The following is a 20237-nucleotide window of genomic DNA, read 5'->3' on the forward strand; positions in this document are numbered from 1 at the left end:
ATTCTTCAAGATTAATATTAAAGGACATTCTATATTGTCTAAGATTATATATTTATGATATTTGTTAATAATAATAATAATAATAATATATATATGTGTGTGTGTGTGTGTGTGTATGTGTATTTATATATATATATATATATATATATATATATATACACACAAACAATATATTATAAAGTACATGTTTCCAAATTGCAATTTGTGTCTTTAGAAAACGTTGTGTGTTCTTAATATCATGGTGCATTCAAAAGTATTTGGACACTTCACCCACATGTAAAAATAAATAAATAGATAAATAAATAAATCCAAGCAAACGTTTAAAAAAATGTTTATTTAGACAAAATATTTGAGCATTAAGAGGCAATTTTCATTTTTTTTTTCTTTTTCAAACAGATGACACTTGTTTTATGTGTTTTTGTTATAGTTCAGTTGAATATATACCTTTAAAAGTGGTATTCCCTTGTTGCAAAATGTTTTTTTTTTTATTATTATTTTATTTTATTTTAATAAAGCCTGTCTAAATGTCATGTTTTTCATTTAAAATTTTGAATGTGGATATTACATAGAGATCTGTTTGACATGTCAAAGAAAGTTCCACTTCTAGTTTTCCGGAGGTAGATTTGGGATTTTTTTTTTTTTTTTTTATTGGATTTTAGTCTGAGGCTGGCACTCACTGGCTGGAAACTGTGGTTCTCACAGTAACATTGGCTAGGGAAGTACACACAGGAGCTATGGAGGAACCTCAACTATAGACTCCATGGCAGGATTGGGCTCGGAAGGCCTAAATGAGCTAGATCAGTGATTTCCAATCATGTTCCTGGAGAACTCCCAAGACTGCACATTTGTGATGTCTCTCTTGTCTTTTACACCTGGAATAAAGATGTGTTTTCAGTGATCCAATCACAGGTGGTCAGCCAAACCACATTGCCATTTCCTCCTGATTTTAATCTCCTGTCACTGGATTTTGTTTTGTCATTACCCTACCCACCTATTTCATCAAACCCCACATCACTTTTGAGGAGTGATGATTTTCACAAATAAAATGAACTAATCAAATATGCACATTATAACTGAGCAGAAAAGAAAGCAAATGAATGGATGGCAGCTGCAATGTCCAATATATATATATATATATATATATATATTTTGTAAAGCACAAAGTTTGAAATGCTGGTTTTGCTACTCTTTTATAACACATCATAGTACTATCATGTGTTAGGTGAGTGGATGGTGAGTAGATGTTTCTTTACTGTGGTGCAGGGCGCATTTAGAATGCATAAGCTTTTACATTACTCATGCAAAGTGGAATCATGAATTTCTGCATGCATTTCTACATGCATCTCCTTATGTGGTGTCAGTGATCTGATCAAAAATTTTTGACCCTGTTTGCACTGTATTTAGTTATGACTTTATTTATATAATTTTTTTAATGAAAGAAAGATGTGAATTGGCATTGACATGACATGTGTCATTTTCTACTTCAGGCAACTTCAAAAAAAAAATTATACATCTTATATACATACATACATACATCTCTCTATCAGCTCAAATGTAACTTACAAGTTGTTAAAAATTGTGTTATGATCGGTTAAGCGGGTAAGTGGAATGGTGGCCATGATGTGAACTGGCTCAGGTGTAGGAACCACAGAACAGGAAGGTGCTAAAAGCAAGGGATTCGCGACCATTATCACTTGACATGCTGGTGACTATGATAGGCCAAGCTCTGTGGTCACTGCAGCTTGGTGCGTGGTGCCCCCTCCCAAAAAAATTTTTAGAGGAAGGGTCCTCCCCGACCCCCACCGTGAAGGAAGAACAACATAGCAAGTGCATTGTCAATATACTGTTCCAGAGTGAGGGCATTCATACCTTTAGGCAGAGGTGATTGTATGGGCTTGTGGCCATAACAATAGAAGTGCTTCAAAACAGTATACTTCCCAAGGTTATTATAGTTTTGAATTTTTTAGTTTTATTTTAATATCGTTTTCAAATTTGCTAAGAAATTCAGTTTAGTTTTTATTAGTTTCATTAATATTTTTGTTAGTTTTAGTTTAGTTTTTATTTTGTGAACACATTTTTATTTAGTTTTTATATAGATTAGTTTCCGTTTTAGTTTCAGTTTTAATGAAAGTTTAGCAGAATCAACAGATCACTTCCAGAGTGAAGGCCTAATAAAGACTTAGCATAATTTAACTTTAGTGAGGCAAACGTTTAGCGACATAATGAACCCATGCTGAGATTGATAGACGGTAAAAGTATACAAATATACACCAAAGGAAGTTTACTACATAAATCTACACAAGTTGCGCTTAATGTCATATCTAATGGTGTGTTGAGATATTTATTATGAAAATAAACGTAGCCTAATTTGGTTATATGTCTTTTTTTTTTATTTAACCATAATCATGATATTGTATGATAATTGTAAATTGTCTTGTCTTGCGCACTTTTCTGCGAACATCTGGGCATAAATCAAAACTGGGACTAATGAAATTCAATTATAACGGCAATCGTAGGCCTATTTAAAGGCTCACATTTGAATATGTTATTTTCTTTATTTATGAAGAATTATAAGCGTGTGTATGATGTTATTTAGCCTATGCATATTTATTTGTTCGAAAGTTTGGCAGTGATCACAAGATGCTAGGGCAAGTTTTGTATTTTTTACAGAAAGGTGCGTTCTCATCTGTTTTTTCTTCCTGTTAATTATCATGTTGCGTGTCTGTTTTTCTTCAAAGCACCAACTTGCCTAATGTTGGTTTGATTGCTTGTATTAGATGAGAAAATAAATAAGTTTTTCAATAACTGTTGTTTGTTTCGTTTTAGTTTTTCAAATATTTTGACATTTTATTTCAGTTTACGAATTTTTTTTCATCAATCGTTTTCGTCTTAGTTTTAGTTTTCATTTACGAAAATAAACTTGATACTTCCATATGAGAGAGTTAACCAGAGTACAGAACTGCACTGTGTAGTTCTCGATAGTTTTAGAGCCCTGCCTGAGGAACAACATTCTCTCTGCTGGGTCCATGTTGGTCTAGTCTTCTGTTAAGCTGCTGGATCTGGGTATGGCAAAGTCTTTTGTAACAGTGAATGAGACAACAGAAATGGGATCCAAATGCAGCTTTAATAAAGAGCATAGTCAAAAACAAGCAGGGTCAAACACCAGCAAAGCAAAATGGCAGAGGCAAGGCAAAAGAGCAATCCACAAAACAGGCGAAGATCAGGGCAGGCAAAAAAAAAATCAAAAAACAGGGAAACAGTCCAAAATCATAAGAAACAAGAGTAAACGCTGAGAAATGTTAATAAGAGCAAAACGAGACTTAGCACTGAACATGGGTGAATGAGCTGCTTAAATAGTCTGGGTGATGGGAAACAGGTGTGAGGGTAATTAGTTCTTAGACAGGGGAATATGGGAAATGAAGTCGGGGAGGAAAAGGTGATGTAGGATTGTGGGAAGAACAGCAGGGACCGGACTCATGGCAATGCCATTGTTCTTCTGAATTTTTAAAATTCAGTGTTTCAAAATAGTGTTTAAAAAAAGGTCAATGATATTAGATATAACAATTGCTATTCATATCAGATAACAATGGAAACTAAAACTTGGCAAGGATATGTATAGGCAAATACTGTAGAACACAACAATCGGTTTAGACGTTTGCATTGTTACCAACATAAACCCTTTTTGTTGTTAACCTAGTCAATGCACAGCAAATGTGATGCTATGCAAATGTGAATTCATGTTTAATTAAAGGTACTGATGCTTGCCCATTTATGCTTGCAAATTATTTTCAGTTTGCGGTTAAGTTGTTGTGGGTAGGATACTTGCACTGCGTATAGAAGACTTTATCTTTTTTTTTTTTTTTTTTTTTTTACGGATATGACATAAACACCCACAGAAAAACTGAAATGAAAGTACGCACTTTCCTGGGAAATTTATCCCGACAAAAATATAAATAATTTTAGGCTTGACACTGTAATATTGGGTTAAACAAAACACTTTTTGGAAGATTGTTTTATGTGTTTGCTTATTATTTAAATTTGTTTAATTTTGAAGAAAAAAGTTACATAGAGTAGGTTTAATGGTTGATGAGGGATATTAGTTAAATGAGGTTTTACATATTTTTTTTTTGCTGCATCTTGGTTACTATTACACTTCACATGACCCAAGAAGAAGTCATCCATAATGATATGCAAGTTGAGCAACTATATAAAACCTTGGGAGATAGAAACACCCCTTAGCTCTTTTTTTTTGTAGAGCTTGACAGAACAATGATTTACATTTTTGTCTCTTTATTTCACCTTTCCAGTGCAGCTGTTAGTTTAAACTGCTCCCCACAGGATGACTTTGATCTGCCAGTGTTCATGACTAGTGGAGACTTCACAATAGGAGGGATTTTTCCTTTACATTATAGAGTAGAGCTTCCTCCAACAGATTACATAGAGATGCCTTTAGCAGCACAGTGTCGAGGGTAAGGACATTTGTTATTTTCAAATAATTTCTATGCAGTTTAATATTTTATAAACTGTTTAATTGTTATTCCATTTGCCAGATTATAAAATGTCAACCAATGTTCTAAGCAATTTTACAAAGCAATTTTTGTTAATTTAATGCAGATTTGATCCAAGAGCTTTCCGCTGGGCTCTCTCTATGAAACTTGCAGTTGAGGAGATAAACAACAGAAAAGACATCCTGTCAAATCATACACTGTCTTACAGAATTTTTGACTCTTGCTCCACTCCTGTGACTGCTCAGAAAGCAATCCTGGCAGTACTGAATGGAGAGGATGTTGTTCAAAGTTCTATGTGCTCTGGGGCTGGCCCCTTATTAGGATTAATAGGGGAATCTGGATCCTCACAGTCCATTGTTCTCTCCAGAACTGTGCAACCCTTCCAAATACCCATGGTGAGTGTGTTTCATTCTCTATTTCTTCTTCTTCTTTACCTTAACCATTCTGATAGTATGTTATATGTTCTGTATCTTAGAAACATAGGGTGTCTAATATTTTTTTTCTGAAAATGTATATACATCATTTTAATGCAATTTTATGGAGGATTTTTATTTTCTGTTTTTATAGATAAGCTATTTTTCAACCTGCTCTTGTCTAAGTAATCGGAAGCAGTTCCCAACATTTTTCAGAGTGGTTCCTAATGATGATTACCAGGTCAAAGCTATTGCACAACTCTTAAAGCGGTTTGGCTGGACATGGATTGGTGTGGTGACTGAAGACCATGACTATGGCAGGTTTGCTTTACAAGGCTTAAAGCGGGAAATTGAAAATACTAACATTTGTTTGGCCTATCATGAAATGATCCCTAAAGACTATACTCAGGAACAGGTCTTAAAGATTCTTAAAGTAATGAAGGAATCCACAGCTAAGGTGGTTGTTGTTTTTTCAGTAGAAGGGGAATTATATCCTTTTTTAAGAGAATTTGTGACTCAAAATATCACAGGAATTCAATGGATTGCAAGTGAGGCTTGGGTTACAGCTTCAATATTAGCAGAAACATATCCTTTCTTAGATGGCACAATTGGGTTTGCAATACGTCAAGGACACATTCCAGGTCTTCAGGATTACCTCAAAACGGTGACCCCAGAAAGGTACCCTTCCAACCCTCAAGTTCAGGAGTTGTGGGAGGCTCTCTATGGTTGTTCCCCCTCCACATCCAGCTTGAACAGTCATTTGCCCTCCTGCACAGGAAAGGAAACTCTCAGAGAAGAACACTCTGCCTACATGAACACATCCAGCCCTCGTGTGGCCTACAATGTATATAAAGCAGTGTATGCCTTTGCTTATTCTCTACATAATCTCATTCACTGTAAACCTGAAAATGGACCATTTGAGAATTTCTCATGTGCAAACCTCAACAATGTGTTTCCATGGCAGGTAAAACTGTTTTATGGTCTTATTGAAACTGCCTAATTATATTAAATGTTCAAATATTCTTCTTGGAAAATGATGTTACCTTTTTTACTTGCAAATGTAACTGTCTCTCTGTTTCTCTATTTTTTAAACATATTACAAAGCTTCAAAATTACCTTGAGGATGTTTCCTTCTCAATAGCTGGAGAAAATGTTAAATTTGATAATAATGGTGACTCAGTTCCATATTATGATTTGATAAACTGGCAAAGACACACAAGTGGAGATATTCAGTTTGTTAAAGTAGGCCTCTATGATGGTGCGCAGCATTCCGGGAGAGAACTGGTTATTGAGGAGCAGGCCATTATGTGGTCTCACCAACATAACAAGGCAAGGTGTTGACTGTGCACTGCACTGCCATCTATTGTTCTAATAATACAACTGACACTATAGTACTGTATATAGTCCTTGTGCCCCTATTAATATAAATACACACACACACACACACACACACACATATACACAGTGGTGGCCAAAATTTGTAGAACACTAGTATTTTCACCAGCTAAAAAAATTGTTTTAAGTCAGTTATTTCTAGGTTTTGCTGTAGTGTCTCAGTAGGAAATATAAGTTTACATTTCCAAAGCTACCTGAAAACCTATGCGCAAGTGCCCCTAGGTAAAAAGCTGATTTAAACACAAATGATGAAATGTTGATTTAATTAATTTAATATAAATAAATTGATAAAGACATTCTATTTATGACATTATTTTTGACAGCATCCTCATTTTACAGCATTTTTTTACTCAAGTGCCTAAAACTTTTAACAGTACTGTAGCTTTGCAGGTAGGTTTATTCTAGATTTATTCTGTCTCAGTTTGTTCTGTTTCTTCATGTCATTCCAGACAGACTGGATGATGATGAGATGACTGTTGTCAGACTCCTTGTGCAAACAAATATCTTACTGGGTTATTACAATTAATGGCAAAATGATTGTTTGAACATTTAAACTGATATGTCCTACTGACACACTACAGCAAAAGATAGAAATAACTGACTTAAAAGCATTTTTAGCTGGTGAAAATACTAGTGTTCTGATAATTTTGGACACCACTGTATATATATATATATATACTTTATTTTCATAGGTACCTGTCTCTGTGTGCAGTAATAGCTGTGCCCCAGGATTCAGGACTGCTGCCCGTCGTGGGCAACCTCTGTGCTGCTTTGACTGTGTTCCATGTGAGAGTGGCAAGATCAGTAATCAGACAGGTTTGTTTGCATTCTCATTAATGTGACTTTAAATGCATTGACATGTGTTGTCATTATTATTATTATTATTATTATTATTATTATTTGTTTGTTTTTTACAGATTCAATAGATTGTATGCTATGCCCTGAAGACTACTGGTCTAATGCAAACGGAACAGCGTGTGTCCCAAAAGTTGTTGAGTTTCTCTCCCATGATGCAATGGGTATCACCCTGACTGTGATAGCTGTTGTTGGAGCCTTTCTGACTGTCACAGTTTTGTTTATATTTTTGTACAACAGAGGAACCCCTATAGTCCGTGTGAATAACTCAGAACTCAGTTTCTTCATCCTGCTGTCCTTGACTCTATGCTTTCTCTGTGCTTTGGTGTTTATTGGGGAACCTACATCTTGGTCCTGCATGCTGCGACACACTGCCTTCAGCATCACTTTCTCTCTCTGCATCTCCTGCATCCTTGGCAAGACTTTAGTGGTGCTGGCAGCTTTTACAGCTACTCGACCTGGAAACAATATAATGAAATGGTTGGGCCCCACACAGCAGAGAATAATCATCTTCTGCTGCACTCTGGTCCAGGTGGTCATATGTACTGCTTGGCTTGTAGCATCCCCTCCTTTCCCCTATAGAAATACTAAATATCAACAGTCCAAGATCATCCTGGATTGCAGTGTGGGCTCTGATCTGGCCTTCTGGTGTGTGTTGGGCTATATAGGCCTTTTGGCCTGTGTCTGCTTTTTTCTGGCTTTTCTGGCTCGGAAGTTGCCAGGTAATTTTAATGAGGCCAAATACATCACCTTCAGCATGCTTATATTTTGTGCAGTGTGGCTGGCATTTGTACCTGCATATGTCAGCCAACCTGGTAAATTTACAACTGCTGTGGAGATTTTTGCTATTTTAGCTTCTAGTTTTGGGCTTCTTCTCTGCTTATTTGCCCCCAAATGTTACATTATTTTACTGAAACCTGAGAAGAACACCAAGCAACATCTCATGGGAAAAGTTATTAAATGAAATATAAGGTGTTTGGGATATCGAATAAAAAAAAAAGGATATGCATAGGCCTATAGTTTAAATTAACAAAGCTCATTTAATATGATATGCTATGTTTACTTTAATGTGATATGTTCATATAGAGATATAGAGCAAACAATCAGCCTGTATAAATTCTTATATGCTAAAACTAACATACAGTGCATTACACTATTTTTTGTCTTTCTAATGAATACAATATATATGGCCATGGGTTGTGCTAGTGTTGTATAAAAGAAGCATATTAATAAAGCATATTTATAAATATGAGTATTTTGAATCCTACTGATGACATATGTCTGCTATGCATAATGAGATGCATTGAGACCTGTGTCTGGTATATATAACAGGGTGTCTTACCCATTGTAGTAATGCTAAGGGATGCAGGCATTAGAGAGCATGACTGTCCTGCTCCCATGGCTTCTGATTCATCATCTCAGTACACTCACTCCTGGACATGCTTCAAAATGCGTCCTGCAAAATTACTTTGAGCCAGGCCTCATGGCAAATGGAGATTATATAATAGGTGGTATTTTTCCATTGCACTACAATCAGGAAATGTCAGATCTTAACTGTACTTACAAACCGGGGCCAGTCAAATGTAATGGGTGAGTAACAAAGTTTAATTAATTAATTTGATTTATTTATTATTTATTTTTATTTTTTTTAGCTGCATAGAGAACATCTTGAATATAAACATCTTGAATGTGTGTCTTGCTAGAAATATGTAAATCTGTGTACAACTTGTTTAAGTTTGAATGCCCTTTATGTCCTTACCTCTTTTTTTCATCTGTAGATTTGATCCGAGAGCTTTCCGCTGGGCTCTTACTATGAAACTTGCTGTAGAGGAAATAAACAAGCGAGCCGATCTCCTGCCTAACTACAGTCTGGGTTACAAAATCTTTGACTCATGTGCATACCCTCTGACAGGGCAGAGATCAGCAGTAGCTGTTCTAAATGGGCCAAATGAGGAAAATAGTCCTATGTGTGAAGGTGCCGGTCCTCTGCTTGCTATCATTGGAGAATCTGGGTCAGCTCAGTCTATTGTAGTTTCAAGAATTTTGAGGCCTTTCGGGATACCAATGGTGAGTCTAAAGTGAAACCTTTATTTTTATTTGTTTTATTTAAGTGCATTATGCTGTGTACAAAATGTCCTCACTTATAAAGTGAAAGATCATGATAACCCACTAGTGAGGATATTTGACTGGTCCTCACTAGTTAAAAAGGCTTATAAATCAAAAGATTTTTTTTATGTAGGTCTAGTGTTCTGCACATGTTTCTGTGATGTGTACATTTAGGGGTAGGGGTAGGGGTCGGTTTAGGGGATAGAAATTAACCTGATAGAAAATCATTGGAAGTCTATGCAAAGTACTCACTAAGACAGCAAAACAAACGTGTGTGTGTGTGTGTGTGTGTATTATTTTTTTCTTCTTTTTTTTTTTTTTTTCTTTCTAGTAATGGACAGTCTTATCGGTCTAACAGCCTTATCGACTGATAGTGAAACCTGTGCACTGAAACCTAAGATTAAATAATACTCTTGTTACAAAATTGTTTTCCTTTTTTTCTTGACAGATCAGTTATTTTTCATCCTGTGCCTGTTTGAGTGACAGGAGAGAATTCCCCACATTCTTCAGAGTCATCCCTAGTGATGCCTATCAAGTAAAGGCCATTGCAAAACTCCTGCTGCATTTTAAGTGGACCTGGGTAGGAGTGGTACGAGGAGATCACGAATATGGACGCTTTGCTCTTCAGGGCTTACTGAAGGAGCTGGAGGGTACAGGAATATGTGTTGCTTATCAGGAGATGATTCCTCTCTTATACGAGCGTCAAAGAGCACTGGAAATCATTCGTGTCATGAACCATTCCACTGCTCGGGTGGTAGTGGTGTTCTCAGCTGAAGGGGAGCTCACACCCTTTTTGAAAGACTACATGGAACAGAATGTCACTGGGATACAGTGGATTGCTAGTGAAGCATGGGTTACAGCCTCTGTGTTCACAGGAAGTGAATATTACCCTTTCTTGGGAGGGACCATAGGATTTGGTATACGACAGGGCCAAATCCCTGGGTTGAGAGAGTATCTCACAACAGTCAACCCAGAAAAGTACCCCTCAAATCCTCTGGTTCAGGAGCTGTGGGGGGCTTTATATGGCTGCTCCCCTTCCAGTTCCAGCTTGAATAGTCATCTGCCTTCCTGCACAGGGAAGGAGACTCTAAGGGTGCAGCACTCTGCCTATTTTAACACTTCCAGCCCCCGCATTTCCTATAATGTTTATAAAGGAGTTTATGCCATAGCTTATTCCCTGCATAATCTTATTCACTGTACACCTGGAACAGGGCCATTTAGTAACTCAACATGTGCAAACTTGCATAATGTCTACCCATGGCAGGTACTCAAAATAAGGAGTGCTTAAATGTTTAATGTTAAAGTAACTGTGCACCAGGTTATGACTTGAACCATTGTAAACAAAGCATCTTGTCTTTATCTCTTCAATGCAATATTTCACAGTTACAGCAGTATCTCCAAGAGGTGTCATTCACTATTTCAGGAGAGACAGTGAAGTTTGACATGAAAGGCGATTCTATTCCATCTTATGACCTTATAAACTGGCAGAGGGGCTCAGCTGGAAATATTGAGTTTATTAATGTGGGCATGTTTGATGGTGCACAAGAATCTGGCCAAGAACTGGTGATCCAGGAGAAGGCTATCATGTGGCCTGGCCATCAGACTGAGGCAAGCTGTTCTCACAGTGTATTTCAGTACATGAGATTCCATGTTCTGAAGTTCTGTAGGGTCAAATGGAGGTAAGTGTCTTAAATAAAGAATTATTCATCTGAAGATGGCAGTTCTATCTATGGAAAGGAAACGCAAAAGACGATAGTAATCCTTGTTTTTCAGTCTATGTCAAAGTATGTCACGTGTTCATTAATTCATTTTGGTTAGTTCCATACTATCTAGATTGTTTCTTGTCAATAATTATTTCTGCTTTGGACCTGAAATATCCACTAATATACATTTATAATTTATGTGGATCTGTTGGCTAAGCAGGTGCTGGTGTCTGTGTGCAGCAACAGCTGTGCTCCAGGATTCAGGAAAGCTGTCCGTCGTGGCCAGCCTTTGTGCTGCTTTGACTGTGTACCATGTGACAGTGGCAAAATCAGTAATAAGACAGGTTTGAGAACAAATTTAATAATGCAATAAATCTCATGAAAGTGATCTTCATCCTCATTTTTTTTTTTTGTCTTTCCCTCTCTTTAGATTCAGTAGAGTGTATGGCCTGTTCTGAAGATTACTGGTCAAATGCTGATGGAACAGTGTGTATTCCTAAAGTGGTCGAATTTCTGTCCCATGATGCAATGGGATTGACCCTAACAGTAATAGCTTTAGTTGGGGCATGCCTAACTTTAGCTGTGTTTGCTGTATTTCTCTATTACAGAAACACTCCTGTAGTACGCATAAATAACTCAGAACTCAGTTTTTTCATTTTGTTGTCTCTGACTCTATGCTTTCTCTGTGCTTTGGTGTTTATTGGGGAACCCACATCCTGGTCCTGCATGCTGCGACACACTGCCTTCAGCATCACTTTCTCTCTCTGCATCTCCTGCATCCTTGGCAAGACTTTAGTGGTGCTGGCAGCTTTTACAGCTACTCGACCTGGAAACAATATAATGAAATGGTTGGGCCCCACACAGCAGAGAATAATCATCTTCTGCTGCACTCTGGTCCAGGTGGTCATATGTACTGCTTGGCTTGTAGCATCCCCTCCTTTCCCCTATAGAAACACTAAATATCAACAGGCCAAGATCATCCTGGATTGCAGTGTGGGCTCTGATCTGGCCTTCTGGTGTGTGTTGGGATATATAGGCCTCTTGGCTTGTGTCTGTTTCTTTCTGGCTTTTCTGGCTCGGAAGTTGCCAGGAAATTTTAATGAGGCCAAATACATCACCTTCAGCATGCTTATATTTTGTGCAGTGTGGCTGGCATTTGTCCCTGCATATGTCAGTTCACCTGGTAAATTTACAACTGCTGTGGAAATTTTTGCCATTTTAGCATCTAGTTTTGGTCTGCTCTTCTGCTTGTTTACCCCCAAGGTTTTTATAATTTTAATAAAGCCACAGAAAAACACCAAACAGCATCTAATGGGAAAAGACAAATAATACAATTCACCATGTTGTGAGCCCAGTACAAATGGAATGAAACAGAAATAATCCTTAAAACGCAAAATAAAATATATATCTAAATTACCAAAATAGCATTGAATCAACACAGATTGGTTATTTATTTATTTATTATTATTATGAGAAGGAGTCAAATGTCATAATCTCCTCATTTTAATTTAACACTTATACCCCCGGTTTCACAGACAAGGCTTAAGCCTAGTCCTAGACTAAAATGTAAGTATGAGCTGTTTCAACTTAAAGAAACTTGCAATGACTGATCTTAAAATATATCAGTGCCTTTGGTTTGTCTCAAGATGCACACCAGTAATGTTTTTTTCCTAAGCATATTTATAAAAATAACTTAAATGTCCTAATTGAACTATGGCCTAATCCTGGCATAGTCTAAACCATGTCTGTGAAACCGGGCCATGATGTGTGTGTGTGTGTGTGTGTGTTTATATATACTTATTAAATGAACTATTATTTATAAGCTTTTTTCCTTCTGGTGCAAAATATTGACCAACATTTTGGTCAATATTTTGATGTGTTTTTGTGCTGGTAGTGCTGACAGCTTGTCTGGTTTAGGCCTGTCATGGATAAATAATGATGACAATAAAACCGCCAGTAGGTGGCAGCAAGTCCCTGTTTTAATAAATTATTTATTTAATTATTCAAATCAAACCATTCGTTCAAAACGGCTGAATCTGATTCAGTTAGAAACGAGTGCATCTGGATGGACTGTTGAATCACTGACTCACTCAATTGCTGCATCCAGAAAACTTAAAAATACTGCCTTCAGAGGGCATTCCAAGGTAGGAAGACATCAAGGCACGTCCGAATTAAATGTTAGCTTCCGTTCCTGTCTCCTGAGATGCCTTCATCTGGCCGATTTTTGAAGGCAGCATAGATGTAACCTTCGCTGCCTTCGATATCCCACAATACTGTGTGTTCCATTCTGTCACAGTTAAGCTAAAAAATAAAGATGGCATCTGAAAGTTGCGGTCGGTGGTCAGTTTGTGTGTAAATGTATTTTTTGATCAACGTTTTCCACTTTTGATTTCATTTCTAGCAAGAAATTAATATTGCAGTAATTAAATATTCACTTAATTATCACCAAAGCTCTCTATGTTGCTGTAGATGATTAAACCGTAACTCTGCCACAGAAGTCTGTCCGAGATCAGTTTCGTGAGGTGTCTTCTTGCGCAAATGCTGCCTGCAAGTCATTGCCTGATAGGGCAGAAGTCAGCTGCCTAAGTTTTCGGATGCAGCCGATTCATTCAAATAACAAAACACTGTGTTGCTCTGCACTGTTGTATAAAATTAATATTTGTGCTCGTGCACATGTGCTGATATTCAGAAAAGTACATTGCTTGTGCAATGAATATAAAAACGTAGAAACTCATACATGGGTGTTTTTTCGTTCATTGTTTGAATTATAAGGGCATTCTAACTGCATTCTAATTGCACAGTGAATGCCTTTGGACTCTCAAGACATATTTTTGTTTGGTTTTTGCAAAGTCGGTTCGATTATAATATTATGTCAGCTCTGCTATCGTCTCTCAATCCTCACAGTCACACATGCAGCACAATAATGTCGGGGAATGTCTTTAAATTCTAATTAGTGTTAATTTTGTTAACGAAGACTATGACGAAAAATGTTAGTTGAGGAGCTTTTTTCCCATGACTAAGACTAGACCATAAGGTCAATAAACGATAACTGCGACCTATATCAACATGCAATGTCTTGAGAAGTAAGAAGAGAATAAAATGTATTTTAAAAAATATAAACTTTACCAAAAACGTATTTTTATAGAGACTAAAATGTATTAAAAAAATATAAACTTTACCAAAAACGTCTTTTTATTTTCATCAAAAAAAGGAGACAAAAGTTGGTGCAAACTGGGTCCATGTAAATCCGTGTATCATTCGTCCTTTCCATTTTCAATTGATAAATGAAAATCAAAAAATGAAAATCTGATTGTTTTTTTTGTTATTTGATTTTGAATCAGAAACGAAAAATTTAAATTGTCTTGTATTTCATATTTTAAAATTTCGTTTTGGATCAAAAATACAAAATTGAAAAGGGTCCACACAACAGAATCTGTTTTTAATATTTAATTGCTGGGTTGTGCGTCACCCAGATATTTTTCTGCGAGCAAATAGGCGGGCTTGTGTACCCCCTGGCAGTTTTTCTGTTATTGTATTACGCTATAATTGTTAATAAAGCTTAAAAAAAAGAAAAACCGCGCGATCATAACAATTGAATAGAAAAATAAATTATATATATATACATTTTCTTATGAAATATTATATATTGTTATGAACATCCGGCCAATTATTACTCCCATTATGACAATTCTTTTTTCAACATGCTGTCCCAACAGCAACACATTAATATGCAAATTAGATACAGTATAGATACACTGTGTTTAATGGGAAAACCAGTTTATGGAAATTTTTACAGACATATTGCATAAAACAAAATGGTATCAAATCATTTTGTTATATATTTTATAACATAGTTGAGAAAAATCCTTAAACAAAGTTTAGAAGAAAAAAATCCTGAAACCTAAAAATGTATTGGTGATTTTTTTAAAAATCCCATTGTTTTTGCCTTTTTGATGTCTATTCATGCCATTTTATTTTTAGGAAAAAAATATGAATAAAATATATTTTTTCAAAAATGTTAATTTTCCATTTTTTTATAATGCTCTAAACAATGTAATGACATGAAAAAGCTTTTTTGGGGGGGTCTCAGGAGGATATAGGGGACATGTGATGTATTGAAAATGTGAATACCAGTTATGTTTATGTGGTTAATTTTCTTTGAATCCGTTTTATAAAATTGATATTTTTCTAATATTGCTAAATAGTGTTACATTGGCTGTTTTTAAAAGGTGTTATGTGCATTTATTGAATTAATTATTTTCACTTGGCATACCTGCGTCATGACGTCATTGCACGCTTCAGTAGGTGGCGCGGCCGTGATGAGCTTCATTCAGAGTAAATACGCAACGAAAGAAGTCATTACTGCAGCGCTCTTCTTCATTTCTTTCTTTATTCACTTTTATAAACTTCTTTTCAGGAGTACTACAATTTTGGAGGCACCGCTGGGATTGATGTCAGACGGGTCATCCCTCGTTATCGCCAGGAATGCCCATTGACATCCATCTCTTATCTACCCAGATGTGGAGCAGTTGAGTAAAGTGACCAGGCAAAGCTGATTGAACGGAGCGTGCACGTGGGGTACAGCACCCGCCAGAAGCAACTGATTCAAGTCAGATAAGTCAAAGGTCCCATGCGAAATTGTGAAACACTGCAGTACAGATGGATGCGTTACACAGCCTTCAGGAAGAGATCGGTGAGAGACTGTGTGCATTGCCCAGAGGAAAATTAATTGAACTGGGCCAATTCCTTAAAATTCATATAGAAGCAAATGTCACACGCCTTTCCCTAGTCAGTCTTTTAAGTAGTTATCTGCTACGAAAGGATCTGGAGGAGCTTGAGGATGGAGGCATGGCAGAACTACTAAACATAAATGAGAAATTGAGCGAAATGATGTTAACTAATGTGGATGTGAATGAGCAAAATCCAGCCCAGACACAAATCGGGGAAATTAAACACTCAACCGATTCACTCCCCTCTGCGCAAGCAAATTTGCCTGTTCCACAGAGCACCAGTTCAGCACCTGCATCAGCAGAGGGTGTAGCAGTTAACTCATCACTGCACCCACAGGGACAAATGATACCAGCTGTTTGGCACCGGGAGTTTAAGATTTCAGGTTTTATCGGGGAGCCTGGCCAAAGAGATAGATTAACCTTTTCGAGTCTGGCCCGTCAAATTGAAAGCGGACTGAATAAGAGTTACCAAGAACAAGAAATCGTCGATGCAGTTATTCGAGCCATTACACCAGGCCTTCAGTTACGTAGCTACTTGGAAGGAAAGACAGATTTGACTCAACCGATGTTAAGACGAATCCTTCGTTCCCATTACCAAGAAAAGAATGCAACGGAGTTATATAAACAACTGACTGCAGAATCACAACGTTCAAAAGAAACACCCCAAAGTTTCCTCATACGTGTGCTGGACTTGAGGCAGAAGATTCTCTTTGCATCACAAGAGGACGAGTCAGGTTTGAAGTATGACCCAGCACTTGTACAGAATATGTTTCTTCACACTGTGTTAACAGGTCTACAAAATGACCGTATCCAGGGTGATCTCCAACCGTACCTGACAGACCCCACAGTCACAGACGAAACACTGTTGGAAAAGTTGAATGTAGCATGCTCCCACGAGGCTGAAAGACAGAGCAAAAGAAAGGGTGAACGAAGTGCCAGTGTGAATGTCACTCAGCTGAGTGAACCGACCCCGCAGTCAAAAAACAAGCAAAAGCAGCCAAAACTTGATTTGATATCACAGTTAAAAAGTTTAAGTGAAGAAGTCATGCAGATAAAGGAATCAATGCAGCAACCCTCAACTCTGCAGCAACAATGCGCTGTTGTCAACAGTGATGTCTCACCTCTAAGAGCAGCCCATCAGTCCTTCTCGGAAGGGAATCAGGTGCCACAAAACCAGGTCTGGAGGACAAGTCAAAATGGAAGTGAACAGCAGCAGTATCCATTTCAAGCGCCTCATTTCACACCCCAACTATATCAACGAAGAGTGAGTTCAGTGCCAGCGCAGTATGTCCAACCAACCCCATCCTCTCATTACGCAGCTCAAGGGTTCTATCCACAACAGTTTCACACGGAGTCACAGCCATACCCAACAACTCCACAGCCACAATACTTCCAGCTGTACCGACAGCCCCGCCCCTCAAGGCCAAGACAGTGCTTTCATTGTCAGCAGGCGAGATCGACTGAACTGTGCAACCATTGTTACCGCTGTGGCAGCAATGAACATTTTCTGGCAGGTTGCAAAGAGAGAGGTCCCTGGTCACAGGGTAGAGTTCAGTTAAACGGGAACGGGTTGCCACCGCGGGACAGGGAGTAACCCAGCAAATGAAATTGTCCCCTCCACATCCAGAAAGTGAAAGTGTTGAATCACAGCCAGGGATCATCCCCTTTGAGTGTAATTTAATTTCTGAGTGTCAAGTCAACAAACATTCGCCTGTGACTTCTCTGGTCGGTAAACAGTGCTTAGTAACATGTTATCTGAATGGACACAAAACAGAGGCATTGTGGGACACAGGATCCCAAGTGTGCATTGTAGATCGAAGATGGAAAGATCAGTACATACCTGGAGTAAGGGTACGAGATGTTTCCGAAGTGACCGAGGCCACAGACAACTTAAATCTTGTTGCAGCAAACGGTTCCAGCATGCCCTATGAAGGATGGGTTGAAATCACGTTCAATTTGGCTCCTCCTGCAAACAAAATGAAAGAGTTAGTCATTCCTGTGCTTGTCCTAAAAGGACAGCAGTTGTCCAAGCCGATCATTGGATACAACGTAATTGAGCAGGTAATGAAACAGAGTGGAGCAAGTGGGCAGTGTGACAGGAGTAAAGGCCTCTTGAACAAGACTGTTAGGAGCGCCTTTCCCAGTTTGAGGAGAAGTAAAGTCCAAACATTCATTAATTTGGTGACCGCTGAGGGTGCTAGCGAGTATTGTGTTAAGGTGACGAAAAACCATGTCAATGTGCCAAAACATGCTATCGTGCAAGTCAAGTGTCAAGTAAAAGCACCATGTACGAAGCAGGATAGTGTCATGTTGTTTGAACCATCTCCCAATTCGCAGTACCCTGACGGACTGGAACCCCTTGAAACACTCTTGACTTTGAAAAAGGGCAGCCGACCGGTGATCCAAATCAGTGTCCAGAATGTGACCGACCATGACATCCTCCTGGTGGGAAAGACGGAGCTTGGGACAGTACAAACAATAAAATCAGTGCTACCAGCAACAGAACCATTTTGTGTAACGACAGCCTGTGTTAAGGAAAGTGTGAAGCCAGCAAGTGAGTGTGAGGCTAACAGTGAAGGTGTGTGGGACCCACCTGTGGATGTGAGTCATTTGTCTGTGGAACAACAGCAGAAAGTTAGACAAATGCTGCGAGAGGAACGTCATTCCTTCTCAAAATCAGATGAGGACATTGGGTGTGTCAAAGACCTACAGTTGAGCATTAGTTTAACAGATCAGACACCTGTTGTGCGGATGTATACATCTGTTCCAAAGCCATTGTATCAAGAAATGAAAGACTATCTTCATGACTTGATCGGCCAGGGGTGGATCAGAAAATCTCATTCGCCTTACTCATCCCCAATTGTTTGTGTCAGAAAAAAAGATGGCAGTCTGAGATTGTGTATTGATTACAGGGACCTCAATCGGAAGACAGTGCCTGATCGCCAACCGATTCCAAGGGTGCAGGATATACTGGATGGCTTGGGAGGAAATCGATTGTTCTCTATGTTAGACCAAGGGAAGGCGTACCATCAGGGTTTTGTGACACCAGAAAGCCGGCCGTTAACAGCTTTTAGTACCCCATGGGGGTTATATGAATGGATCCGTATTCCCTTTGGGCTCATGAATGCTCCGGCTGCATTCCAGCAATTCATGGAAGGATGTTTGGAAGGACTACGAGATGACATTTGTGTCCCTTACCTGGATGACATCCTGGTCTTCACAAAATCATTTGACGAGCATTTTTGAGGCAGTAAGAAAAGTCTTACAGCGGTTGCGGTCACACGGGGTGAAATTGAAACCCAAGAAATGTGAGCTGTTCAGGGAGGAGGTCCGCTACTTGGGAAGAATTGTGTCAAAAGAAGGGAGCAGGATGGATCCAGCAGACACTGTAGCAGTGACCGCGCTGAAGGACAAGAGACCCACCACAGTAGGGGAGCTGAGAAAGATCTTAGGCTTGTTAAGTTACTACCGCCCTTACATTAAAGACTTCTCAAGGATTGCATGCCCCTTGTATGGCCTGTTGAAAAATGACAATAAAAACGTACAAACAAAAGCTAAAGGGAGAAGAGGGACTTACCTCAAGAGTCATGTGGCTTCATCAAGTCAGCTGATTGAGTGGACAGTGCAACATCAGGAAACGCTCGAAGAACTGATTGATTGTCTTGTCAAGCCACCTGTGCTCGGGTTCCCAGATTTTACAAAGGCCTTTGTGCTGCACACTGACGCGTCAAATCTGGGACTGGGGGCTGTCCTGTATCAACATCAAGAGGGAAAATTGAGAGTGATCGCTTATGGATCAAGGACATTGACAACAGCAGAACAGAATTACCATTTGCACAGTGGAAAATTGGAGTTCCTGGCTCTCAAATGGGCTATCACGGAGAAGTTCAGGGATTATCTGTACTATGCACCAACCTTTACAGTGTACAGCGACAATAATCCCCTTACCTATGTTTTGACATCTGCCAAGCTGAATGCAACAGGATGCCGTTGGGTCGCGGAGCTCGCTGATTTCCACTTTACTATTCGGTATCGGCCTGGAAAGGAAAACATTGATGCCGATGCATTATCCAGATTGACAATACTCTCAGAAAAAAACATACCAGAGTACACAGTGGAGCTTTCATCGGATTCTATAGGGGCTATGATACAGATGGTAGAGGTCCAGCTTGAGTCAGGTATACCGTGGTCCCTCGCTATAGCTTGTCAGAATTCACCAACATGTGCAGAGACCAGTATAACATCAGCAAGACCCCTGCCGAAGGAAGAGATCATAAGAGCTCAAAGAGGAGACAGGGACATACAGTTCATTATTCATCACTTACAGTCTGGAGTAAAACCTTCTTCAAAGCAGTTGAAATCTGTGGGTTCAGCAGCCAAAGGGATGATGAGAGGGTGGAATAAGTTGATGCTGGATGAGGATGGTATTCTGCGAAGGAAAACAGCACAGAGAACTCAGCTCGTATTGCCAGCAGAATTCAGAAAAATTGCACTTGAGGAATTGCATGACAAGATGGGGCACCAAGG

The 20237-nt window shown here is 38.6% G+C and overlaps 2 protein-coding genes across 2 annotated transcripts; both read left to right on the forward strand.

The window, feature by feature from the left end:
- Window positions 1-3409: 3409 nt before the first annotated feature.
- LOC306842999 (extracellular calcium-sensing receptor-like) lies at window positions 3410-8135 on the forward strand (the record flags this gene model as incomplete). Its single annotated transcript, XM_079374248.1, has 7 exons — window positions 3410-3441; window positions 4308-4469; window positions 4615-4903; window positions 5076-5885; window positions 6026-6250; window positions 7009-7132; window positions 7234-8135. The coding sequence occupies 7 exons, from the start codon at window positions 3410-3412 to the stop codon at window positions 8133-8135; spliced, it is 2544 nt and encodes an 847-aa protein (XP_079230374.1).
- A 399-nt stretch (window positions 8136-8534) lies between these two features.
- On the forward strand, window positions 8535-12309 carry LOC306843138 (extracellular calcium-sensing receptor-like; the record flags this gene model as incomplete). The annotated part of the gene is made up of 6 exons (XM_079374431.1): window positions 8535-8761; window positions 8950-9238; window positions 9726-10541; window positions 10661-10885; window positions 11201-11324; window positions 11411-12309. 6 exons carry the CDS (start codon window positions 8535-8537, stop codon window positions 12307-12309), a joined length of 2580 nt encoding a protein of 859 aa, XP_079230557.1.
- Between the last annotated feature and the right edge of the window lie 7928 nt (window positions 12310-20237).

Source organism: Barbus barbus (assembly GCF_936440315.1).
Source record: "Barbus barbus genome assembly, chromosome: 23".
In the NCBI taxonomy this organism is placed as follows: Eukaryota; Metazoa; Chordata; class Actinopteri; order Cypriniformes; family Cyprinidae; genus Barbus; species Barbus barbus.